The sequence below is a fragment of the Nannospalax galili genome, unplaced genomic scaffold, assembly GCF_000622305.1.
Source record: "Nannospalax galili isolate Female #2095 unplaced genomic scaffold, S.galili_v1.0 scaffold760, whole genome shotgun sequence".
NCBI lineage: Eukaryota > Metazoa > Chordata > Mammalia > Rodentia > Spalacidae > Nannospalax > Nannospalax galili.
In genome coordinates, this window is record NW_008347555.1 from 85,145 (window position 1) to 112,255 (window position 27,111).

A 27,111-nucleotide genomic window follows, 5' to 3' on the forward strand; every position below is an offset into this window, starting at 1 on the left:
TAACAAAGGAAGAAGTAAAAGGCAAACCACGTAGATCCTAAAAAGAGAATGCTTCAATCAGAGGAACCTGAAAATGTCAAAGACCTCGAAGTGGACATGCTTGAGTTACAACATTTCAGGCAAAGGAGAAGGCTCAGCAGGCCAAAGTGATAATTGCACTGGCTATGCAAGTCTCACTATCTGGATTCAATACCCTGAACTCAAGTTAAAAGTCAGATGTGAGACAGGAGGCCAAGATGGGAGAATCACCTGGAAGCTTCTGGGACAGCTAAACAAGAGAGCCTGATTCAATAAGGTAGAAGGTAAGGACTCCAGAAATTGTCCTTTGATCTCCATACACATGCTCTGGCACGAGTATACCTGTACTCACACACAGTACAAATATTATAGGATATAATAAAGTAGTTGGAGGCATTATTTGTTTGTTGTTTCAGAGTGGGAGTATTTTTTGTGTTTTTGTTTGGTTTGGTTTGAGACAGGGTCTCACTATGTAGCACTGGCTAGCCTGGAATCCACTTGTAGACTAGGCTGGCCTCAAACTCAGAAATCTACCTGCCTCTGCATACTGAGTGCTGGGATTAAAAGTACACCACCATATCAACCCATACGATGATGGAGTAGCAATGCTTTCATTTTAAAATACTGCCCCTTTAAGCCTAACTCGTAAAGGCTTATCCATGGCTTGAAGGACTCAAATGTCAACCTTTATAGACATCAATTAATGTAAGGCAACAATTCATACATTGAATTTGGTGTCTTGGACTGTCAGAGAGCCATGGGAAAATTAAGTGTGGTGCTGCAATTAAAGCACATAATGCCTAAGACACTCAAATGTAATGTATTAATACCTGAAAGGAGCTTACAAGGGTAAATAAAAGTTGAGTAAACATTTTATACAATTTTCTCATTCCTTGAAACGTTCTTATTACTTAAAAAAAAACTCATGTCTTTGAGCTCAGGAAACATTCTTTTTATCATCTTTATAATTCCAAAGGCTAGCATAAAGCTTAACAAATAGTAAGCTATAAATAAATAAATATATATGCTGGGCATAGTGGTGCACACCTTTAATCCCAGCAGAGGCAGGGAGGTGGAGGCTGGCAGATCTCTGTGAGTTCAAGGTCAGCTTGGTCTACATAATGAGTTCCAGGCCAGCTGGGGCTACACAGTGAGACCCATTTCATTCATTCATTCATAAATAAATAAATAAATAAATAATCAATCCACCCTAAAATATCAGTCAGGTGAGAACTGATGGTGCAAGCCTGTAATCCCAGTCTACTCAGGAGACTTGAAAGTTCAAAGCCTGATAGAACTGGACAATTTACTGAGACCCTGTCTTGAAAATAAAAAGGAAAAAGAGGGCTGGAATAAATAAAATAATAAAAGAAGGCTGAGAACCAGGCATATTGACTCAATTTTATAATCTCAACACTTGGGAGGCTGAGGCAAGAGGATTGCTATGAGCTTCAGGGTAGCTTGGACTACACTACAGTGTGAGGTGATATTTAGGGGTGGGGAAGTAAAAAAAGATGGTTTAGGATTATAACTCAGCAATAGAGAACTTTCCTAGGATGACCAAAACTCTGGGTTTCAGTCCTCAGTATGGATGGACAGACAGAAGGACGGATGGAACAGATCTGAATAACCAATTTATCAGAATTTTTTTTTAATTTTATGTTTATGAGTGTATTGCCTGCATGTATGTGAGTGCTCCCGTGTCGTGCAGTGCCGCGGAGGTCAGAAGAGGGCTTCGGATTTCCCCAGAACTGGAGTTAAGGACGGTTCGTAGCCACCATGTGGGTACTGGAAATCGAACCCGGGTCCTCTGCAAGAGCAGTCAGTGCTCTTAACTGCTGAGCCATCTCTCCAGCCCCCAGAATTATTTTTTTAATTTTAAAAATTTATAATTTTACCTGGGGCGTGGTGGCACACGCCTTTAATCCCAGCACTCGGGAGGCAGAAGGCAGGCAGATCTCTGTGAGTTTGAGGCCAGCCTGGTCTCCATTAGCGAATCCAGGCCAGCTGCGGCTACAGGGACATCTTGTCTCAAAAAGACCAAAAAGAAAAAGAAATTTGTGTGTGTGTGTGTGTGTTTACAACATAAAAGTGGAGGTCACAAGACAACTTGTGGGAGTAGGTTCTCTCTTACTGTGGTATAGATTCTAGGAACTGAATTCAACAAGTTATCAGGTTTGGTGGCAAGTGCCGTTACCATCTGAGCCATCCTGCTAGTCCAACTAATCAGAAGTCTTGAACAGATTACCAAGGACTCTAATCTCTAAAAGACCCTTTTTTTTTTCTTTTGGCAATACTAGGTATCAAACCTAGGGCCTAGCACATGCAAGGCAAGTACTCTATTACTGAGCTATAATCCCCAACTTTTGTTTTGTTCTGGCTTGAGCCAGGGTCTTGTGTAACTACCAAGGTGAAGACAACCTTGAAACTTTGACCCTCCTGCCTCCATCTCCCAAGTGCTGGGGTTACAGGTATGTGACACCATGTCTAGTTTATATGGTGCTGAGAGTCAAACTCAGAGCTCCATCCATGCCAGGCTAGCACTCTACCAAATGGGCTACAGCCTCGGCTGGGGGAGGAAGGAAGGGGGGAGGGAGGGAGGGAGGGAGGGAGGAAGGGAGGAAGGGAGGGAGGGAGGGAGGGAGGGAAGGTGGAGGTCAGAAGACAATCTTGGGTATCCATCTTCACTACCATCCACCTTGGTTTTTTTGAGACATAGTCTCTCACTGAGACATGGTAGGTCAGGCTGGCATTCTCAACAACCAGAAGCCCCCAGGGATCTACCTGTCTTGGCCTCCCCAGGGTAGAATTACAAGCAAGCACACCACACTGGGCTTTTAACCTTTACTTTATTCATAGATGGTATGGCTTTAACTCAAATCATCATCTTAGCCCGCCTGGCAAGCACTTCATCAACTGGACTGTCTCCCTAGTAATCCTTTACTCATTTTTTAAAACTGTCTTGATATGGAGCCCAGGCTGGCCCAGGAACCCCAAGATCCTCTTGCCTCAGACAAGGTTCACTGTAGTCTAGGTTGACCTCTAGCTCTAATTCAGTATGTTATTGAGGATGACCTTGAACTTCTGATCCTCTAGCCTTGCACCAACATGCCTGGTTTTAAGCAGTGTTGGGATAAAATCCAGATTTCCTTGCATACTAAGCAAGCACTCTACTAACTGATCTACTAAATCTCTACCTGCAGAGGTGGCTCAACAGTTAAGAATATGTATTGCTCTTGCAGAGTACCCAAGCTCAATTCCCAGGACCTACATCAGGAAACTCATGAACTGCCTGTAACTTCAGAGCTAGGAAGCTCTGATACCTCAGCTTCCAAAGGGATCTGCACTCACATATACATACCCACATACATAATTAAAAATAAAGATATTATTTTTTAAAAAAGTAAACAATTCCAAAAGATCAGTAACAAGGAAATACTATACAGTAGTGAATACCTATGACACAATAATATTTTAAATTATGTTGGGGGGGGATGGTAATAGTCCCAATGCATCAGATGAACTATAGCCTTAAATAATGATCTCTTCAAACCAAAACCAAAACAAAACCATTTGCCTCTGATAACCTGTCAAATCTCATATAAAAGAGATTCATTGTTCACTGTCAAAAAACACTAACAATCTGCTGGGCATTGAGATGCACACTTTAATCTTAGCATTCCAGAGGCAAGTGGACCTGAGAGTTCAAGGCCAGCCAGAAGTACATAGTGAAGTGACATTTTGTCTAAAAACAAAACAAGAACAAAAAACTAGTAATCTAATATAAGTAGAATCATTTGAGCAGTGGCATCCAAAATCTACTTCTGTGATCTAACACACAAATGATAACACTGACTTGGATATCAGACAAACTGTATGTTGTTTAAATTTTGAATTTATAACCTGTAAATAGTTGTTAGAACATACCAGATCCAAGCTACCACTCAGGCCTGTACACATCTGTAATCCCTGTACTGGAGAGGCAGAGGAAGGAGAGTCAGAAGTTGGGGCCAGCCTGGACTATATAGCAAAATCGTGTCTCAAGGGAGAGGGTGGGAGCGAGAGTGAATACCAAATGCAAACTTTTATTCCATTCCCTTATTATTATCCTGAAAAAATAAATTCTAAAGGCTGTTAAGATGGTTCAGTGGGTAAAGGCACTTGCTGCCAAGCCTGACAACCTGAGCTTGACCCCCAGAACCCACATAGCAGAGATAACTGAATCTGGTACATACACATAAATATAAACAAATAGACAAATAAGTAAATAAACAAGCAAAAAAATGAAAATGTTAAAAAAGAAATGCTGCCCATATTCTTCTTGGAGACTACAATCTACATTAGATGCACTCTGACACTCTGATAACCTAACTAACCTAACCTAACACCTAAACTATGCATCTTCTCCTTTTTTTCAAAGTTTAACTTCTAAAATGATTTTTATCTTTAGTTGTGTGTGTGTGTGTGTGTGTGTGTGTGTGCCATACAAAAAACAGCTACCCTTTAGACCCAGAAGACGGCATCAGATCTTGTACAACTGTGAGTTACAGTTATGAGTTGCCTGATGTGGGTACTAGGAACTGAACTTGAATCCCATGCAAGAGCAGTAAATCACTGAGTCATCTCTCCAGCCCCTGACTTTTATTATTATTTGTGTGTGGGTACGTGCACTTGCACAGTTGTAGAGGTCAGAGGACAACTTGTGGGAGTCTGCTCTCTCTGCCATGTTGAGTCCTGGGGATCAAACTCAGGTCATCAGGCCTGAAAGCAAGTGCTTCAAACCACTGACCCATCTTGCCAGCTCTGATTTTCATTTTTTTGAGTCAGGATCTCACACAGCCCAGGCTGGGTTCAAACTCATTATGTAGCCAAAGAGGACCCTGAACTCCTGATCCTTCTACCTCTACCTCTCACATGCCAGGATTACTCCTTTCTTCTCCTCTCAAACACAAATACTTAGACTTTGCTAAGGAGGAGGTGCACCCAAAACAACAAAGCAGTAACACTGCTATGGCAAATTGTTTTTCTGACAGACTAGCAAACTACGGGTCTAAATAAATCATATGAATTTCCTCCATTTACCTAAAGGTGTATACATGGAAGAGCAGAAACTTCCAAGAGCTAGAATGTAATTGGGAGAGGACAGAATAGAGATCCTTTGTGTGTAACCGCAAATTCTACAACCACTCCCTGTTATGCCTCTCCTGAATGCTAAAGAGAACTACTACATACAAAAAAGAAACAAAGGGAAGGAAAGAACAGCATGAGAACAACATATGCAATAACCCAAAACAATTCTGAAAAGGAACAAAAAGAATTTATACTTTCTAATTTTAAAACATATTAGTATGGAAATGAGACCCGTCTCAGAAAGCCAAGAAAATAAAAATAAAAAACAACAACAAAACCAAGTGTAGAACTGACATAAGGAGGCATATAGATCAATATACTAGAATAGACAGTACAAAATTTAGCCCTTACCTTAACAGCTCACTGGTGGGGTTTTTTTTTGTTTTGTTTTGTTTTGTTTTTGTATGTAGCCCTGGCTGACCTGGAACTCACTACGTAGACTAGGCTGACCTCAGACTCACAGAGATCCACCAGCCTCTGCCTTGGGAGTGCTGAGTGTTGAGATTAAAAGTCTCTACCACAAAGTCTGGCCCTTCTTTCTCCTTTTGAAACGTGTGTGTGTGTGTGTGTGTGTGTGTGTGTGTGTGTGTACACGTATGTGTCTTACTCTGTAGCCTAGACTGGCTTAGAACTCACTATGCTGTCCAGGCTGGCCACTTCAGCCTCCCATCCCAAATGCTGAGATTACAGGCATTAAATCACCACTTCCAATGAAATACTGATACATACTACAATATGTAGACCCCTTGAAAAGATTAGGGTAAGTGAATGAAATCAAATGCAAAAGACCACACATTACACCTGTTTATATTCACTATAAGGCAAATCCATGTAGACAGTGAGATAACATACTATACTACTCTACTTATATGTAAGACTAAGCAAATAGATAAAAACAGAAAGATGACATACATTTTACTATTCTATTTGTGCAGACTACATAAATCACCAAGATAGAAAGTAGATTAGTAATTGCCAAGGACTAGAGAAAGGGGAGAATGGGAAATGAATAATGCCTGTAATCCCAACACTCAGGAGATAGAAGCAAAAGGATCAAGTTAAGGTCATGCTAAGCTACAAAGCAAGTTATGAGGCCAGCCTGGACTTGAGACCCTGTTTCAAAATAGAAAAGAAAAAAAAAAAAACAAAAAACACCAGGTGATTTGAAAAGTACTTTGCAAATTCGTTAAATTTATATTTCAATAAATGCACAGTAGTTCTATGAAAGAAATGTCTTTATTCTTAGGGAAGTATTTGGGGGTGAAGAAGCATGACATCTGCAAACTACTCACAAATGATTCAGAAAATAAATTATTTTCTTTATGAAAAGAAATAAACAGAGAAGGGAGTGGAGTATGCCTATAATCTTAGCATTCAGGAGGCTGAAGCAATAGGATTACTGTGATTTTTAAGACTAATTGGGGGCTGGAAAGATAGTGGCGGTTAAGAACACTGTTCTTGCAGAAGACCTGGGTTCAAATCCCAGCACCTACATGGCAGCTAACAACTGTCCATAACTCCAGTTCCAGGGGATCCGAGACAGTCTCTTCTGTCCTCTGCAGGCAATGCACGACACAGGTGCACTTATCTACATGTAGGCAATACATGCATACACATAAAAATAATAAAGTATTTATTTATTTATTTTTGAGACAGGGTCTCCCTGTAGTCCCAGCTGGCCTGGAACTCTCTATGTAGACCAGGCTGGCCTCGAACTCACAGAGATCCGCCTGCCTCTGCCTCCCAAGTGCTGGGATTAAAGGCGTGCACCACCACACCCAGCCTATAATAAAGTATTTTAAAAAAGACTAATTGGGCTACATGTGTGTGGAGGGGTACCAATATAATTTGATTGTTGTCTTTCAGGATTTACTCTTTAATGACAGCTTGTTTCACATATTACTAAATTTAGCAACTCTTTAAGTTTTTAAGGGCAAAAACAAACAGGTCTAACAAAACTAACAACCACAAAAACACCCACAGAAATATAATATAACAGAATTAACAGTTAAAGGAAAAACAAAATTAGAGGCTGATAACAGCAGGAAGTCCTTTCAGAGTGTAAGACTCAAGTGCTTGACTGACAGAGGATTTTCTGAAATGCCTGTCTCAGGCTGGCTGCAGTAGCACATGCCTGTAACTCTAAGCACTTGGGGAGGCAGAGAAAAAAGGACTGCACAAGTTCCAGACCATCCTGGTCTACACAGTGAGTCCAGGTCAGCTGGGGCCTATGTCAAAATTTTTTCAATTCTGTGTCTTTACAATTCCTGCTGAGACAGAGACAGGTACATCTCTGTGCGACTGAGGCCAGCTTGGTTTACATAGCAAGTTCCAGGCAAGCTGGGGCTACAGGGAGACCCTGTCTCAAAAAGACCGAAAAAAAAAAAAAAAAAAACCCACTGGGGGCAGCAAGATAGCTCAGGGAATGATGACCTGAGTTTCATCCCTAGGACCCATATGGTGGAAGGTGACGCCCAACTCCAACAAGTTGTTCTCTGATCGCCACATGTACACTGTGGCACACATATGCCAACACACACACACACACACACACAAATAAATGTAATAAAATTGTTAAATAAATATATAATCAAGGATTATATTCCAAAAATATCTGTTCAAAGCATCGTATGTTGAGCTCAATCTCTTCAGGGAAACAACATCAGTAATGCTCAGGCAGTCTCTCTGATATAAAGGCACGTGTGTGTGTACCTGTGAATACAGGTGCACCTGTCTGGAGGTCAGAAGTTGACACCAGGTTTCTCTACCCCTCTCCCCCCTTAGTTTCACCTAGATCTGTCTCTTTCAGCTAGACTGGCTGGCCAGCAAGCCTCAGGGATTTGCTTGTCTTTGCCCTCTCCCACCTAGCCCTGGGGTTACAAGTACATGCCACCACACATGGCTTTTTAAATTACATTTTATTTGTTCACATGTTTGTGTGTATATGTGTGTGCACACATGCATGTAAGCATTCATGTCTCACGGTGTATGTGTGGAGGTCAGAGGGCAACTTGCAGGAGTCAGTCCTCTCCTTCCACTATGTGGGTCCCAGGAATCAAATGCAGAACATCTGGTTTGATGCTTCTCAGCCACCTCTTGGGCCCATGCCAAGCCTTTTACATGGATGTTGGGGATGGTTATACAGAAAGAGCTTTACACACCAAACCATTTTCCAGTCCTCTTCTCTTTTTTTTTTTGAGTCAGTTTCACATAGAGTTACTATGTTAGTTCAAGGCTAGCCTGAGCTACATAAAAATATCATCTCAAAACAGCATCACCCCCCCAATTTTTTTCTCATTCAAATTTATCTGTGGATTCAATGTAATCCCTAACAAATAAATCCCAATGGCATTTTTTCCCTCTGGTTTTTTGAGACAAGGTCATATATAGTTCAAGCTGGCCTCCCAGGATGACCTCAAACTCCTGATACTCCTGTTTCCATCTTCCAAGTACTGGGATTATAGGTATGTACTACACCCCCATTCCAATGGTTAATGTCCTTGATAAAGTGCTCAGTACAATTAAACAATGAAGCAACTCACTAAAGTATTCAAAGAGCCAGGCAGGTTAGTACACGCCTTTAATCCTGAGGCAGAGGCAAGTGGATCTCTGTTCATGGCCAGCCTGCTCTACATAAGGAGCTCCAGTCCAGCTAGGGCTACATAGACTCTATCAAAAAAAAAAAAAAAAAAAAGTGTGATGTGGAATGTATTAGTTACTTTTCTGTGGCTGTGCTAGAAACACTGACCAAAGCAACTTATAGAAGGAAGAGTTTATTTGAGCTTATGGTTCCAAAAGGGTAAGAGTCCATCATGGCGGGAAGGAATCGTGGCAGAGGTGGCTGGAGGAGGAGCTACACACTACATCTTCTAGCAGGCCCTGGAACCAAGAGAGCAACTGGAGATCCGTCAAGGCTTAAAAACTCTCTAAGCTCTAAGCCCGACCCCAGTGATGTGCTTCCTCCAGCATAGCCACACCTTTAAGACCTCCCAAAACAGCACCACCAACTGGGGACAAAAATGTCCAAATACAAGCCTATGGGGGACATCCTCATTCAAACTAGCACATGGGGGATATAACTACATTAGTTTGTAGAGTACTTTCCTAGTATGCATGAAATGAGTTTTACCCTCAGCATTTCATAAAAAAACAAAAAAAACTGTACACAGTGGTACAAGCCTGCAATCCCAGCACTCAGGAGGTAGAGGCATGAAGATCAGAAGTTCAAAGTCATCCTTTACCCAGTTCAAGACAAGCCTGATCCACATAAGACCCTCTTTCAAATAAAGGAAAATATGCAAAAGACCCAAACCTTGTGGTACAAATCTGTAATTCCAGAAGTTACTAAGGAGTTCAGGGCAGAGGCAGGAAGATGAAAAGTTCATTCGGTTGGGACTATAGGGAGATCCTGTCTCAAAAAAAAATCCTAAAAAGCAAAATACTTCAAGTTTCACAATAAGGTCTTCCTCCACTCATACTAACCAATTCTGCACTGCTCTACAATTCATAATTCACATAATCACGAGCAGCACACCAGTTTATATGTAAAATTTGCTTTACAGAATGAACCTTGTCCAAGGTTGATACTCTTGCAGTCTGTAACAAACTATTACAGTAACAACATGTCAATAAGTATTTCTAATGTCTCCAAAAATTTAGGCAGAATGCAGTTATAATAAGTTCCTCTTTTTTATGTAATAAAACCCCTTCTGCCTTGAACAAACTGCAAGTCCCCATAATAATTTTGTATATTCACTTTCATGAAAACTAAGTGAACTTTTTAAAAATAATATTTTGGGGGAGTTTTTTGGTTTTGGGAGTTTGGTTTGGGTTCTTTTTTTTTTTAATTTGGTCTTTCTGATCCCCCAGCTGGCCCAGAACTCCGCTATGTAGACCAGGCTGGCCTCCAACTCTAGGGATCCACCTGCCTCTGCTTCCCCAGTGCTAGGATTAAAGGCATGCACCACCATCCCCAACTTGTTTATTTTTGAGAGAGGGCTTCCCTGTAGCCCCTGCTGGCCTGGAACTTGCTAAGTAGATCAGGCTGGCCTTGAACTTAGATCAGCCTGCCTCTGCCTCCCAAGTACTGTAATTAAAGGCGTGCAACACCATGCCTGGCCCTGAAAATAATTTTTTTTTTTTTTTGTCTTTTTGAGACAGGGTCTCTCTGTAGCCCCAGCTGGCTTGGAACTCACTATGTAGACCAGGCTGGCCTTGAACTCACAGAGATCCGCCTGCCTCTGCCTCCCAAGTGCTGGGACTACAGGCATACACCACCACATGAAAGATCTTTACTTTAGAAAATTTGCAACATTTCACACTGGCTTTACATTAAACCTTTTAGTGCTTTCTTTCCATTTCTCTCTTATTCAGGCTATGTATAAGCCCTGAGATGCTATTAAAAGCAGTGAGTCACCTTGTTTACCTGAAGGGTGAATACAGAGTATTCATGACAAAATTGCCATCCCTGACAAGAGTGGCCTCTAAACCAGTGGTTCTTGAGTAAAGTGATTTCTGTTCCCAGGAGACATGTGAATGTCTGAAGATTTGGGGCTATCTCAATTCGGTGTTTCTACTGGCATCTAGATAATACAGTTGCTGATAATGCATAGGAGAGAATTATCTGGCCTAAAATGTCAGTATGTTGCTACTGAAACCCTGCTCTACATCATACAGCATAAATAACTCTAAAGGCAATTACCCAGCTCTTTTGCTACTGGAGAAAAATCAGGATGAGATCCTTTTTTCTTTCTTTCTTTTTTTTTTTTTTTTTTTTTTTTTTTTTTTTTTTTTTGTCTTTTTGAGACAGGGTCTCCCTGTAGCTCCAGCTGGCCTGGAACTCACTACTATGTTGACCAGGCTGGCCTCAAACTCTCAGAGATCTGCCTGCCTCTGCCTCCCCAGTGCTGGATTTAAAGGCATGCAGCACCATGCCTGGCCAGGATGAGATTCTATGTAGTCTATGCTTTTCACTCTAAAATTTTCAGAAGGGGAAAAAAAAAATATTCTTAAAAGTTTCTGCTATAATTTTCAGGGCTATACTCAATATTGGTGTACTGTTTTTTTGTTGTTGTTGGTTTTTGTTTTTGGTTTTTTTTTTTGGTCTTTTTCAGACAGGGTCTCCCTGTAGCCCCAGCTGGCCTGGAACTCACTATGTATACCAGGCTGGCTTTGAACTCAGAGATCCACCTGCCTCTGCCTCCTGATTAAAGGCGTGCCCACCATGCTCAGCTTGGTGTATGTACTTTTTAAAAATATTTTTTTAATTTATTTTTACTTTATATGTATTATAAAGTATATTACCTACATGTATGTAAGTGTACCCATGTGGTACAATGCCCGAGGAGGTCAGAAAGAGGACACTGGATCCTCTCGAACTGTAATAATGAAAAGCTGCAATCCAGCATGGGGGTGCTGGGAATCAAACCTGGGTCCTCTGCAAGAGCATCTAGTGCTCTTAACTGCTGAGCCAACTCTCCAACCCCCTATATGGGTGTACTTTTTTTTTTCTTTTTTTTTTTTGTTCTTTTTGAGACAGGGTCTCCCTGTAGCCCCAGCTGGCCTGGAACTGGCTATGTAGACCAGACTGGCCTTGAACTCAAAGAGATCCACCTGCCTCTGCCTCCCAAGTGCTGGGATTAAAGGTGTGCACCACCACACCCGGCATGGGTGTACTTTTTATATAATTATATATATGGCATATACTTCTTGACATAGTTCCAACCCGCCTGGAATTCACTGTGTAGACCAGGCTAACCTCGAGCTCACAGAGATCCACCTGCCTCTGCCTCCCAAGTGCTGGAATTAAAGGCACATGCCACCACACCTGGCATATAAAACTATTTTCTAATTTGATCTGTCTTTGACGTATATAAACATGCATACACACATATATAAACACCTAGGCCTAGAAAATTTATTGAAAGAAAGTTTATTATTGGTTACCTTGAAGAATGAAAGTTGAAGGGCTAGTACTTGCTGCCTTATCTTTTCTATCTATACTGTTGAACTGTTCTCCATGAGACTAGTTTTATTGTAATTTGAACTTTGATTTTTTTTTTCCTGTACTGGAGACTGAACCCAGGGCTTCATGCATGCTAGGTAAGCTCTACCACCCCAAACCCTGTAATACTGTATTAATTTTAGAAGGTGTCACATATTATTTACATAAGTATATGCATACTTATATAGAAAATATAAAAGGCATAAATCTCATAAAGTCTCTTCTTTAGGAATTTTCTTTTTTCTTTCAACTTGCTAAATGAGGCGGGGAACCACCTGCCACTCACACTTAAAAACAAATTTTTAAGAATTTTTTTGTTTTTTTGGAGGGGGTATTTTGTTGGTTTTTTTGTTTTGGGGGGTTTTGTTTTATTTTGGTATAGGTTCTGTTTTTGTTTTTGAGGCAAGCTCTCATTTTTGTTTTTGAGGTAGCTCAGACTGGCGATTTTATGAAGCTGAGTCTGAGCAGGTCTTTAACTCCTGATCCTCCTGATTCAGTCTCCCAACTGCTTGGATTATAGGACCAATTGTAAGGAATTTTAAATTTAACCTCTAGTAGCCAACACAAGTTCTGACTCCTCTATTCAAGAATTTAGATGGTTAAGTAACACACTTATGCTTGAAGAAATACAAAATGTATTTATCCCAAAGTTTAAAATATAGGGAACAGCTGGGCCTGGTAGCATAGGCCTCTAATACTGGGGCTGAAGCAGGAGGATCAAAAATTCAAGGCCTGGGGCTAGAGAGCACAGAGGTTAAGAGCATTAGGTGCTCTTGCAGAGGCCCCAGATTCAGATCCCAGAACCCACATGGTGGTTAACAACCATCCATAACTCCATTTCCGGGGGATCCGATATCTCTGTGGTCTCCACAGGTATTGTACGCACAGGTGCACTTACATGCATGCAGCAAAACACTCATACATAAAAAATATATAGAATTTTTTTTAAAAATTCAGGCCTGCCTGGGCTACAGAGCAAGTTCAAGGTTAGCTTGGGCAATTTAGTGAGATACTGTCTCAAATTTTACAAAGTAAAGAGGTACCAGGGCTGTAGCTTAGTTAGTATAGTGTTTATTAACATGCATGAGGCCCTGGGTTCAATTCCCAAGCACTACTAAATAAATTAGTAGCCAAAAGATGGCATTCCTTAAGACAATTCCAATTTTTTTTATGGAGGTTGGTGCGACAGCTCCAGCTTTCCATGCAAGCCTGACAGCCTCAGCGCAAACCCAAAGCTCATGGTGAAAAGGGGGAACTAATTTCCACAAGTTGTCCTCTGACCTCAGCATGCATTCTATGGCACACATACCACACCACATACACAATAATAATAATAATAATAAATAAAATTAAGGGGGGAATGGGGCTGGCTGGAGGGGTGGCTCAGCAGTTAAGAGCACTGGCTGTTCTTACAGAGGACCCGGGTTTGAATCCCAGCACCCACATGGCAGCCAGCAACACCCCCATAACTCCAGATCCATGAGATCTGACACCCTCTTCTGACTTCTATGGGCACTGCACAACACGGGTGCACTTACAGCATGCAGGCAATATACTCATACACATAAAATAATAAAAATAAAAAATTTTTTTAATTAAGGGGGAAAAAAATTATGAATACTAATAGGCATAAATCCCTCCTCACACTACAAGATCTTTTTGACTTAACCAGCAAGAGAAGGTGCTGGGTCTTTTCCTTCTCACATTTCTCTCCTCCTATACCGTATGTGGAAGAAGACAGACTGCACTCTGGAATTATATACCAATCAACTCATCATCTCTGGGTACCTAGGTACTGGTTCAAAAATAATTTAGGAACTATGAAAATGAGGATTTTAGTATTATTCGTCAAATGCCAGACAGGTAAATATTTTTTGAAGAACATTATTTATTATCCCTTCAAAAGCAGTAACATAGGAAAAGACAGCTTACGAAAGAGAAAACAGAAAAGGTAAACAATTTACTTATGCAAAATAGATCATTTCATGCACAAAAACGTAGCACATACCCTACTATACCTACTATATAGCAGTGACTAGATATTTCAGAAATTTCAGTTCTGAAAGGACCACAAACACAAAATTTTCCTTCTCCACAGGTTAAGACTCTACATATACATTGCACTAAAAGAAAAGAAAAAAACCTGAATCTCAGAAACCTGAATTCCAAAAATAAGGTTTTGTTTTGTTGTTAAAAGGAGAAGGAAGGAAGGAAGGAAGGAAGGAAGGAAGGAAGGAAGGAAGGAAGGAAGGAAGGAAGGAAGGAAGGAAGGGCCAGTCAGGCATGCTCATACAGGAGGACTGCCTATCACATACAAGGCCAGCCTGAGCTACACTGTCATTCTGTGTTCCAGACCAACTGGATTATAGTCAGACCCTGTCTAAAAAAATAAATAGCCTGGCATGGTGGCACATGCCTGTAGTCCCAGCACTTGGGAGGCAGAGGCAGGTGGATCTCTGTGAGTTCAAGGCCAGCCTGGTCTACATAGTGAGTTCCAGGACAGCTCGGGCTACAGGGAGACCCTGTCTCAAAAAGATAAATAAATAAATAAATAAACAAACAAACAAAATCTACATATACAGTTAATACCTAAATATGTGTTTGGGGACAGAAAATACAAGTAAATGGAAGAATAAGAATAGGTACCTTTACACCATTAGCCATGACTAAATGGGTGTAAATGAATGCATGACTTCTACAATACACTTCTTTTTATTTTTTGTGGCAGGGCTCACTATGTAATCCTGGCTGGTCTAGAACTCACAGAGATCTGCCTGTCTCTGCCTCCTGAAGGCTGGGATTAAGGTGTGCACCACCATCCCCAGTTTACAATATTTTTTTTAATCATGCATGGCTTACAACTAAAAAAAAAATTTTTTAATTTTATTGATTTTTATTTTATGTGTATGCGTGTTATGCCTGCATGTAGATAAGTGCACCCATGTCGTGCAATGCCCACAGAGGACAGAAGAGGCTGTTGGAGCCCCTTGGAACTGGAGCTACAGACAGTTGTTAGCTGCCCTGTGGGTGCTAGGGGTTGAGCCCGGGTCTTCTGCAAGAACAGTCAGTGTTCTTAACTGCTAAGTCATCTCTCCAGCCCTAAAAATTTTTTTAAGTATGAAAAAGTATGGATTGTACCCACAGCTTTAACACAACATGATACAGTAGCTCCAAATGAAATGTGTGTGTGACAGAGAGAGACAGACTGAGACCGATTAAACTTTGGAGGTTCACTAACACTTTACCTCTGAAGAAATTTAAACACTACCCATATAAAAGCAAATTGGTAACCTCTAATCTCATCCATGCCAATTATGTAAAAGTGGCCAAGAAAAAAAAAAAATTCAAGGAGAGTCCACCACATTTAGAACAAAGGCAACCTTTTCAGATTCTCCCTTACAAGTTCCAAAGAAAAATAAACTCAGACCTTTAGAATCTAAAGGTAACCCCCACTTCATTTCCTAGCTAAACATCCATGTGTTCTAGATTTGGCTCTCATTTCACTCAAAGGATAAAAGATCTTCCACCAGCCCAAGAGAGGGAGCTACAGACTCTCCCAATAACTGCTTAATCAAGTAAAATCTTTGTCTCACCTTGGCATAGAAGTTATTTTCTTACAGTGAAATTCAAAGATATGAACAGATAACCTATACAGTGATTTTCCAAAGCAAAATGTTAAATCCAAAGAAACTCCTGTTCAGGCCTAAGAAGATAAGGTAGTGCACTAACTGAATTCTGCAATCCACTAATAATTTCTCCTTGCTCCTCTCAAAAGCACAAGCCAGGATCATTGGTACACACAGAGAAATTCCTGTACTTTAACACCACGACCAGAGGTTAAAGTAATTAATTGGTCACAAGGGATGAACCAGGCATGTTAGAACCAAAGAGTCAGGCATGGTAGTGCATCCCTGTAATCTCAACACTCAGGAGACTGAGATAGGAGGATCACAGCCAGTTGATGGCCAGCCTGGCCTACACAGCAAATTTCAGGGTAAAATTAATAATTAAGTAATAACAGTCAATAAACCATTGCCATTTTTTTAAAAAGAAAATACTCTCAGCATTTACAGTGTCACACTACAGTACTCTATCCTGTCAGAGAGAAAACAGTATGTGTACTTGCAAATGCATATGTATGCGAGTGTATGTAATTTATGTGTCTATCTTTACGTATGTGTCACTTTTTTCCCTAGACACCAAAGGACGATGTCGTCTATTATCCTCGGTTGCTCAGGCCTGAAAATATGTACACAACAGTTATACACGTGTCAAAAGAACTCCATTTTCTTTGCAACAAAAGAAAAAGTGCCTGTAGGATGCCTCACCTTCTCTCAGCCTAAAAACCTCAGCATCCAGCTATCCCAAGCTCAAAGATGCATTGGAACTTCCTTTTCCTGTCTAACTTCAAGCGCACAAAAAATGGCCCAGGATCTAGTCACGTGATATTCCAGGGTAAAAGCTGAGAACTCCTCACTACTCACCTGTCTCAAACTAAAGAGAGAATATGAGTTCTACTTAAATACACAAGCAAGACACACGTAGGAAGGCAAAGGCAAATAAATGCAGCCTTAAACTTTGGCGACAGGCGTACGGTAGAAATGCTTTTTGAGCTAGCTGAGTCTGACAGTCTGTTTCTCAAGCTCCCTCAGTACCAAGGGCAGGGACTGGCTGGCAAGACCCCGCCCTCCCCCATCTCCACAGCCGGGGTGGGCGGGAGGTAGCCGGAGGAGTCCCGGTTCCCGCGCGAAGCTCGGAGACCAAAGAACTCCCTATTGTGGGTCTACAGCCGAAGACGGGAACCTGTCCCGCTCCAAACGCGCGCTCAGGAACTAGGAACTAGGCCCGCACCGCTGCCACGGTCGTCGTGCAAGCCACTGCTGTCAAAGCACACTACGCCGGCGAAGCCGGATGGTGGACCCAACTCTGAGGCCGGCCCCAAGAATTCACGCAACGTGGGAAGACAGGGGTCCAGGAGCTCTACCTCGGACACCTCGTCCTCGTCGCTTCCAGAAGCACCACCTCCACCGCCGGTCCTCAGCACGGCAGCCGCCAACTTGAAATCCAGCGTCGCGTCCCCTCCGCCTGCGCTACCGCTGCCGCCACCACCGACTCCCGGCGCGGGCCCGGCCTCCCCAAAGAGCCTCACGGTGCGGATCCCCAGCCCGACCCCTCCTGGCGGAGGCGGCTCCGAGGCCCCAGCTGGGGAGGATCGCGGAACTACAGAGTCCAGATCTTCCTCCAAGGAGGTGCCGCCGCCCCCGCTGTCCGTCAGCATGGTTCGCACTCAGAGCCGGAGACACTGCCGAGTCACTCGCGGCCACTGCCGCGGCTGATCCCGGGAAGAAGAGGAGCAGCAGGAGGAAGAAGCGTCTCCTTCCCCCCGTCCCAGCAGCGCCACTAACTTCTCACTGCCTAACCTGCTGCCTCCCTCCCCTGAGCTCATCACTGGTTGCAACTCCCTGGCGCCTGCAAATCATTGGCCAAAATCACCTGTCGCTCACGCTCTCCGTCACGCGCTGCTCGCTGGCTCCTGGCCCCCAAGCTGCGTTGACCCGCGCAGGCCTAGGCTGTTGTGAACACCCGCCTCCCACTCCGCCCGAGCCGACTTCCGGTCCTCTTCTCTGTCTATTGGTCGACCTCTGTGGCTGTCGCACCACGACCTTAAAGTGGATTAGTTGGCCTTGCGGTCACTCATAATGACCCCGACAAAGGGAAACTCGATTGGAGCCATATAGGGTTGGTCATTTAGTCACAGGACGTCGCGCGGTCCAATTGGCCTGTGGGGATACTGTTCATCCCGCCCCCATCTGAGGTGACGGGAAAGGGCTGGGGAATTTCCACTTCTGATTAAAAGAACAGCCGAGCCGAGAACACACAAGAACTAATAAAATAGGGAGTAGACCTAAACCTGCGCCCGGAGAGTCTGGTATGACGAAGATGCAGGAGGCGCCACTGTAACGGAGCTCCCACCTGTCGCTCTCCCCGAGGCGCCGCGGCTATGGCCGGAAGTGGCTGCCTGGGGATTGGAGGAAAGAAGCGGTCAGTCTCGGTGAGGCCCCACCTTTTTGCCCTTGCCTGGTTGGAGGATGGCCACGTCAGTCACTAGAGCAGGCTCCGCCTCTGGGACAGGTGAGGCTACTTAACCCGTTTGCCTCTGGCAGTTTGGGCTGGAGTAGTGGTCTGGTCGAGGGTCGGGAGCCGTGCTGGGCAGCTACTGGTTAGCGCTGTCCAGGCTGAACCCGGCGCGCAGAGCTTAGGCTCCCTGGAAGCAGCTCTGGATGGCCGCCCCGCGGCATCTCCACCCGCCCATGTGCCAGATCGCCGATGGGCGCGGCGGCTCTACAGCCTTCGGGAAGGATGGCCCCGCGGGGCCGCGATCTCTCGTGGAAGGCGGCCGGCCCGGGCTGGACAGCGCCGTCTCTCGGTACCCTACACTGTCCCGCGAAGGAAGATGGACTGTGCTTGGAATCCGACCGCAGAGCTAACCGCCGCTGAGAGGGCGTGCTGGGGGCTGGTTCGGGTCTACTGCCACCGCTTAATTTGTTGAGTGACCTTGGAGCGTTTGATGTTAACTCTCTGTAAAATGGGAATATTATTATCACCTTCTTCACTGGGTGTTTATTATGAATGCATTGGTAGCATAGAGAGCTTAGTACAGTGCTAAACTTATAGGAGAGACTCGTTTTTTCTTAGTTACTGCTTTCTCTAGGTTCAGAAGGTCTCTGTCCGTCTGGGGTTCTGATTCTAAGCAGATCCTAGATTACTAGACAAGGAGATCCTCTCCCTTTAACGATAATCAATCTCTCTTCCCCTCTTCCCTTTCCCTCTTTTGCTCTCCTCCCCCGTCCTCTCTCCCTCCCTCCCTACCCCCGCCCCTTATCAATAAAAAAGCTTAAAAGTGTTCAGGTTCCTCCACTAATTCATGGTCCATGATCACAAGAAATGAGTTTGGCAAGGTTTGTATGGTAGATGTCCTTTAACATAGAGAATGTACAAGTAGCAGGTTGGCTAAAAACAAAAGACTTGTCATGTTCTCCTTTAGAGCTTTTACAAAGAGCTATGTGTATCTTGGTTGTGCAATATTAAATATTTCACTTCCATTAAACTATGATCTGAAAATTCTATTAAAAAAGACAATGATTTTTTTTTTTAAGCTGGGCGTGATGAGGCATGCCTGTAATACCAGTACTTGGTACTTTGAATTTTGAAAATTGTTAAAATTTCTTTGGTTTGGTAATTGCTCATTTTGCCATTTCATATGCAAAGAAAGTGTTTCCTAGGATCAGGACATATTAAGTAAATGAACTTTCTAGATAATAAGCCCTAGAAATGGGAAGAAAATCTTATTCTGCAGAACTATTTGATGTAAACAGTGTATGGTTTTTGTTTTGTTGGGTTTTTTGTTTGTTTGGTTTTTTTTGGTGGGGGGGGTTTGGTCTTTTTGAGACAGGGTCTCCCTGTAGCCCCAGCTGTCCTGGAACTCACTACATAGACCAGGCTGGCCTTGAACTCACAGAGATCCTCTGCCTGCCTCTGCCTCCCGAGTGCTGGGATCAAAGGCATGCGCTACCACGTCCAGCTAACAGTATATAGTTTTAATTAACCCATATCCTCCTCTGTTTAAGTTTTCAAGGCATGTGTGACTAGCTCACAACCCAAACTATGCAACTAAGCAAGGGGAAAAAAGAAAGCACTGCCCAACCCACTTCAAAGCTGGATAATCCAGAATTGGTATGGATACATCCTTAGGCAAAAACAGGTATTGACTGGTGCAGCATTACAAAAGAACTACTTGTCATTCCTATCACTAATACAAAAATAATTTCTGATGCAACTCCCTGAACAAACACATTAAAGTCTTTAAACAAATGTAATAACCCTGAGGGACAGAGAGAAATGAAACCTGGGCATATTCATTTTCCCCACACATTTGAGAAATACACACTCTTGACTTAGTGCCTATTTTTATTAGTGTATGGTGCGCATGATGTGTATGTGTGGTCACTCGTGCCACAGCATTTGGAGGTCAGAGAACAACTTTGTGGAGTCTATTTTCTTTTTCCATCTTTACATAGGTTCCAAAAATCAAATTTTACCCACTGAGCTGTCTTGCTAGCACCTGATATTTGTTGGGGTTTTTTTGTTTTTGGTTTTTTTTCTTTTAGAGTCTCACTATGTAATCCTGACTGTCCTGGAACTCACTACGTAGATCAGGCTGGCCTGAACTCCCAGAGATCCACCTGCCCTCTGTCTCCCAAGCACTGGAATTAAAGGCATGTGCCATCAAGCCTGGCTTTGATTTTTGTTGTTTTGAGGCAGGGGCCCATAGAGCCCAAGCTTGCCTCAAGCTTGTGATGTAGTAGAAACTGGCCTTAAATTCCTGTCCTTCTCCCTCTACCTCCCACACCTGGCTCATTTTTTGTTTTGCTTGTTTGTTTGCTTTTTTTTTAAGATTTATCTATGTATATGCATGTGTAACAGATGCATGCCTGGTGTCCTCAGAGACCAGAAGAGGGCACTGGATCCCCTGGAATTGGTGTTACAGGTGTTGTTAGCTGCCATTGGGTGCTGGGAACTGAATCCTGCTCCTCTACAAGAGCAGCCAGTGCTCTTAACTGCTGAGCCATCTCTCTAGCCTGTTTTTAAGACAAGGTCTCTCTGTGTCCCAGACTAGCTGTGTGTGTGTGTGTGTGTGTGTGTGTGTGTGTGTGTGTGTGTTGGATGCAGAGGTACATGCCTGGAATTCCACCATTTAGGAAACTTGAGGCAGGCGAATTGAGAGTTCAAGGCCAGTCTGCACTATATAACAAGACCCTTTCTCAATCGGTCAATATTTATTAGAAATGAGCACTAGAATAAAATTTATCCCACAGAAAACCAACCAGAACATTACTTAGCATATTTGTCCTCATTTACCTTATATTTTTAAGGGGCTGAGGATCCAACACAGGACCTCACATATACTAGGCCGGCTCTCTGCCACTGAGCTACATCCCTGGTGATACTGTGGTGTGTCTGTAATGTGTTTCAAAGCATGCACTTCCTTTTTACTATCTTTTAGACAGGCAAGGAAAAGGAAATAGAGGAAGCTCTATAGCTTAAAAATTCCTAAAACTTCTTAGATAATAGGAGCTTATTATAATAATATGATATTATTGTTCATTTTTATTAAAAACAAAAACAGGAGAGCATGAATAAAATCACAAATTAATGCAGTCGCATTTTCTGCATTTAGGAAAATCACAGAGGTAGCACATCAGAGTGCAATAGATAAGCCTCTCCCTGGGAAAACCACCTTCCTGATCATAGTATCTCCCCTACCAGCTAAGTAGATAATATAAGTTTGAAACACTTGAGTCATAGATACAGGGACTATACATATAGTTTTTTGATATATAACCTGAATTTTCTTAAAACATTGAATTTTTGCATCCCAGTCCATCATAGTTCAGCCCAGTCTGTCATAGTTCAGCCCATCTATATAAAGAATGAAGTAAACCAACAAATTTGTTGCTATTCTGGAGGCTGAAGAGATGGCTCAGTGGTTAGGAGCACTGGGTGCTCTTGCAGAGGACCCAGGTTCAATTCCCAGCACCCACATGGTGGCTAACAACCATCTGTAACTTCAGTTCCTGGGTATCTGATGCCCTTTTCTGATCTCTATGGGCACTGCATGTCATGGGTGCACTTACACATATCAGGCAATACACTCATATGCATACAATAAAAATAATAAACTATAAAAAAATTATTATTCTGAAGAGAGACTGGGGAGATGGCTCAATGGGTACAGTGATTGCTATGCAAGCATGAGGACATGAGTTTGGATCCCCAACACCCACATAAAAGCCTGATGTGGCCATGTGCATCTGCAATCTAGTACTAGGGGAATGTGAAGATAAGCAGATCCTTGGGGGCTCATTGGCCAGCCAATGAGCCAAACCAGCAAGTTCTAGGTTCAGTGAGAGACCTTGTCTTAAAAATTAAGGTGACTTGGCAGGTTGAGGCAGGCCGATCTCTGAGTTCAAGGCCAGCCTGGTCTACAAAGCAAATTCTAGGCCAACCAGGGCTACATAGTAAGACCTGTCTCAAAAACAAAAACAAAAAGGTGAAGAGCAACAGAGGAAGACATCTGATGTTGACCTCTGACCTCCACACATGCATGCACAAGTGAACACGCACAACAACACATTCACACAGGCATATACTACAGAGAGGAGAGAGAGAGAGAGAGAGAGAGAGAGAGAGAGAGAGAGAGGAGAGGGAGAGAGTTAGTTAACGAAGGGGCTGGAGAGTTATCTCAGTTGATACAGCACATTGAGGGTCTGAGTTTGGTCCCCAGAATATAGGTAAAAGTCAAGTGGTTGAACATTCTTGTAATCCCAGTGCTGCGGAGTTGGGAAAAGGTAGATCCCTGAATTTCACTGGACAGCCAACCTTGCCTGCTCAGTGAATTCCAGGTCAATAACAGACCTTATCTCAAAAAACCAGAGGGAGTAGGGGAGCTGGAGAGATGGCTCATCAGTTAAGTGTGCATACTGCTCTTGCAAAGGATCTGAGTTTAGTTCCCAGCACCCATGTTGAACAGCTCATAACCACCTGTAAGTCCAGCTCCAGGGAGAGTTGATGCCTGTGGCAACCACTGGCACCTGCACTCATGTGCACATACCCTGCCCCCATCACTTATACACATAATTTAAAATAAATCTTAAGGGGCTGGAGAGATGGCTCAGCGGTTAAGAGCACTGGTTCAATTCCCAGTACCCACATGGGGGCTAACAACTGTAACTCCAGTTCCAGGGAATCCAACGCCCTCTTCTGTCTTCCAAGGGCATTGCACAACATGGGTGCACTTACATACATGTAGGCAAGACACTCATACAAAGAAAATTAAAATAGTAAATAAAATATTTTTAAAAAATAAATCTTAAACCAACAACAACAACAAAAAAAAAAAAAAACTAAGGTGGGAGCCAGTGAGACAGGTCAGGTGGTAAAAGCACTTGCCACCAAGCCTGACAACCTGAGTTTAACCCAAGTTACCAGTTATTACTAGTGAACAGGGTCAGGGTTGGGTGTTTCCAGGTTCTTGGCCTCTTATCCAAAGAACTGAAAAATAAAGGCTCACACAGATTTGCAAAAGTAGCAGAATAGGGCCAGCAAGCTGGCTCTGTGGGTACAGGAGCTTTTCACTAAGCATAACAACCCGAGTTCAATCCCCAGGACCCATGTGGAGGAAGGACAGAATCAATTCCTGTAAGTTGTCCTCTGACCTCCACATGTACACATACACATTAAACACAAATAAATGTATTTTAAACTTTTAAGTAATTTTAACTTTATTTAGAGCAAAGTGATAGTACAGAGAGGGATACACTGTCAAGATTCATTCACAACAGGACACATGAGTGAAGATACTCAAGGGCCCGAGTTACAGCCTAGGGCCTATTTATGGGGTCTAAAAGAAGGAGGGGCTGGTTACCAAGGGGCGTGATTTGGATGGTTCTCTATTTTGATTGACAGATTAGGTCATACATTCATACTTCCTAATGCACATGTCTCTTCCCATAATGCATCTGATTTTATCATATGTATGTCCAATTATATATAGGCATAAGATGATAGAAGATTCTCTCTAAAAGTTTACTTGAAGGACACAGTTTGCCTTAACTGTGAATGTACCCAAAACCAGTTCAGCCAGATCAGCCTTTCTTGGTCTTCAAGCCAGTCCAGGTCAGATCAGCCTTTCTGTTCTTCCTACTGGATACCTTGGCAAGTGTTTGAATAGAAATTGTCTAAATTGATAATTGTTATGGCAAAGAAATTTATACTGTAGTTCAGAGAACCTATACATGTAGTCCAATGGCAGTCAGAAGGGATTCTGAGGTTTGCTGGGTGCATTGTCTATAGAGAGTGTGTGCAGAGTACATAGAGGTTAAGGAGCTAGGTTGCCAAGTTATTACAAGATGGGGGTGTACATAGGCAAAACCAAAGCCGAATTGTATCCCAAGCTACTGAACTATTTCCTATGCTTGCCTGCTTTAGACCCACATGCTGTGAAGGAGAAAACTGATTCCTGAAAGTCATCTCACCTCCACACACACTGTGGCATGCACGCACCTACACACACACGCACACGCACACACACACACACACACACACACACACACACACACACTAAATAAAATGTAACTAAAATTTTTTAGAGAAACAAGATGGAGGACTAGAGAATTGCTCACTATAAGAGTGCTTGCTGCACAATCACAAACACCTGAGCTCAGATCTCGGCACCCATGTTTAAGAAGTCAGTCATGGTCTCAGAGGCACCTCTAACCCCAGTGCTGTTGGGAGCAGGGACAGGGGGATTGCTGGAGCCTACCAGATGCCAGCCTAGCTGAAAACCCTGATCTCAGGATTCTGGGAGAGACCTTGCTTCAAAGAAATACAGTGAGGGCTGGAGAGATGGCTCAGCGGTTAAGAGCACTGACTGCTCTTGCAAAGGATCTGGGTTCAATTCCCAGCACCCACATGGCAGCTACATACCATCCTTAACTCCAGTTCTAGGGAAATCCGAAGCCCTCTTCTGACCTCCACAGCATTGCATGACACGGGTGTACTCACATACATGCAGGCAATACACTCATATACATAAAATAAAAATAATAAATAAAATATTTTTAAAAAAGAAATAGAGTGATAGAAAAGGACCCCCTAGTGCCCTTTACTGCCTCCACAGGCTCACACACAGAAGTTCAAGCACTATTACATATCCGTGTGCATAAACCACACATACACACACACACACACACACACACACAATGGATGACACCTGAAGAATGACATTTGAGTTGACCTCTAGCCTCTCCACGCATACACATGTACTCATACAACATGCACACAGATTGGTACATACACATACCTGTACATACACAAATTAACGAAAGACCAGCAAGATGGCTCAACCAGTAAAGATGTTTGCTGCCAAACCTGATGACCTGAGTTTGATCCCCAGAACCGCATGATAGAGGGAGAGAACTGGACTCCAGCAAATTGTCTTCTGCTCTCCACACGAACACCATGGTATGTATGTACCCTCACATATATACAACAAACACACACACACACACCTGCACTAAATAAATGTTTTTTAAATTTTTAAACCAGATTGGGGCTGGAGAGATGGCTCAGCAGTTAAGAATACCAGCTGCTCTTGCAGAGGACCTGGCTCAATTCCCAGAACCCTCATGACAGCTAACAACTGTCTGTAAACTTCACTTCCAGGGGACTCCAACTCCTTCTGATCTCCACATGTATTGTAGGACACAGGTGCACTTACATTCATTCATTTAGGCAATACACTCACAATTAAAATAAAAATAATAAATAAAACTTTTTTTTTTAATTTAAGCCAGACAGCATGGTGGTACATGCCTTTAATCCCAGCACTCAGGAGGCAGAGGCAGGTGGATGTCTGTGAGATCAAGGCCACCCTGTTCTACATAGCAAGTTCTAGGTCAGCCAATGCTACATAGACTGTGCCTCAAAAACCTAAACAAAATGAAACAAAAAAAAACTTGATTAATTTTATTTTTATTTATGTGTATGAGTGTGCATCTGTGTGTGTGCACACATATGTGCAGGAGCTCATAGAGGCCTGAGCAGTTCATTGGTCTCCCTGGGGTTAGAGTTGCAGGTGGTTGTGAGCTGCCCAATGTGGCTGCTGGGAATCAAAGTCTGGTCTTCTGCAAAAGCATCAAGTGTTCTTACCCACTGAGCCATCTCTCCAGTTCTATCCCCACTTTTTTTTTAAGTTAATGAAAGCCAGCATGATAGTGCTCACCTATAATCCCAGTACTTGTGAGGTAAAGGCAGGAGGATCAGGAAGTCAAGGCAAGCCTGGCATGCAAGTTTACTGACAGCCTAGGCTATACAGGATCATGTCAAAAAAAGAAGAAGAAAAAAAGTAATGGTGTGGTGGCACATGTTTGTAATCCCAGGACTAGGGAGGCACAAGCAGAATCACAGGAGTTTGTGGTCAGCATGGGCTACATGATAAGTTTCAAACCCTTTTAGTCTCTATAGTGAGACCTGTTTCGCAGTCGGGGGGGGAGCCAGTACACAGCCAGTATAGGTGGTACACACCAATAATCCTAATCCCAGCACTTGGGAGGCAGAGGTAGCAGGATCATGGCAAGTTTGAGGCCAGCCTGGTCTACATAGCAAGTTCCAGGCCAGCTAAGACTATAGAGTAAGATGTCTTAAATTTTTAATTGGGCCAGGTATAGTGATGCATGCCTTTAATTCCAGCACTTGGGAGGCAGAGGCAGACTGATCTCTGTGAGATCAAAGCCAACCTGTTCTACATAGCAAGTCCCAGGCCACTTGGGGCTACAGGAAGACCCTATCTCAAAAAAAAAAAAATTCTTGGAGGGCTGGAGAGATGCCTCAGCAGTTAAGAGCACTGACTGTTCTTGCAGTGGATCTGGATTCGGTTCCCAACACCTACATGGTAGCTAACAACGGGCTATAACTCAAGTTCCAGGGGATCTGACATCCTCTTCTAGCCTCTGTGGGCAAGAAAAACATTCATACTCATAAAATAAAAAATAAAAATTAATTGGGCCAGGCATGGTGGTTCATGCCTTTAATCCCAGCACTCAGGAGGTAGAGGCAGAGAAATCTCTGTGAGTTTGAGGCCAACCTGGTCTACAAAGAAAGTTCCAGGTCTCTTTCAGGACCCAGGATTGGTTCCCAGCATTCACATGGCAAGTCACAACCATCAGTACTCCAGTTCCAGGAGATCGGATGTCCTCTTCTGGCCTCCATAGGCACTGCATGCATATGATGCACTTATATACATGCAGGCAAAACACTCATATATCTAAAATAAAAATAAATATTTTTTAAAATTTTACATATGCCAGACAAATTATGGATTTATGGATAAGATGGTGAGT

General features: G+C 43.0%; 1 protein-coding gene, 1 long non-coding RNA gene and 1 pseudogene across 3 annotated transcripts in view; 1 reads left to right on the forward strand and 2 right to left on the reverse strand.

Annotated features, from left to right (window-relative positions):
- Nucleotides 1-17,578, reverse strand: part of LOC103743070 (ankyrin repeat and KH domain-containing protein 1-like) — a 90,132-nt gene extending 72,554 nt beyond the window's left edge. For both annotated transcript variants that reach the window (XM_008844272.2, XM_029568903.1), the window contains exon 1: nucleotides 17,136-17,578. In XM_008844272.2, coding sequence (XP_008842494.1) covers nucleotides 17,136-17,429 — 294 coding nt within the window. In that variant the 5' untranslated portion in view covers nucleotides 17,430-17,578. The remainder of the gene's footprint in view (nucleotides 1-17,135) is intronic.
- Nucleotides 17,579-18,190: 612 nt separating this feature from the next.
- LOC115072239 overlaps nucleotides 18,191-27,111 on the forward strand; it is a 31,279-nt gene continuing 22,358 nt past the window's right edge. Inside the window, exon 1 of the long non-coding RNA XR_003851304.1 lies at nucleotides 18,191-18,283. This is a non-coding gene — a long non-coding RNA (uncharacterized LOC115072239). The remainder of the gene's footprint in view (nucleotides 18,284-27,111) is intronic.
- Nucleotides 21,332-21,486, reverse strand: LOC115072242 (annotated as a pseudogene).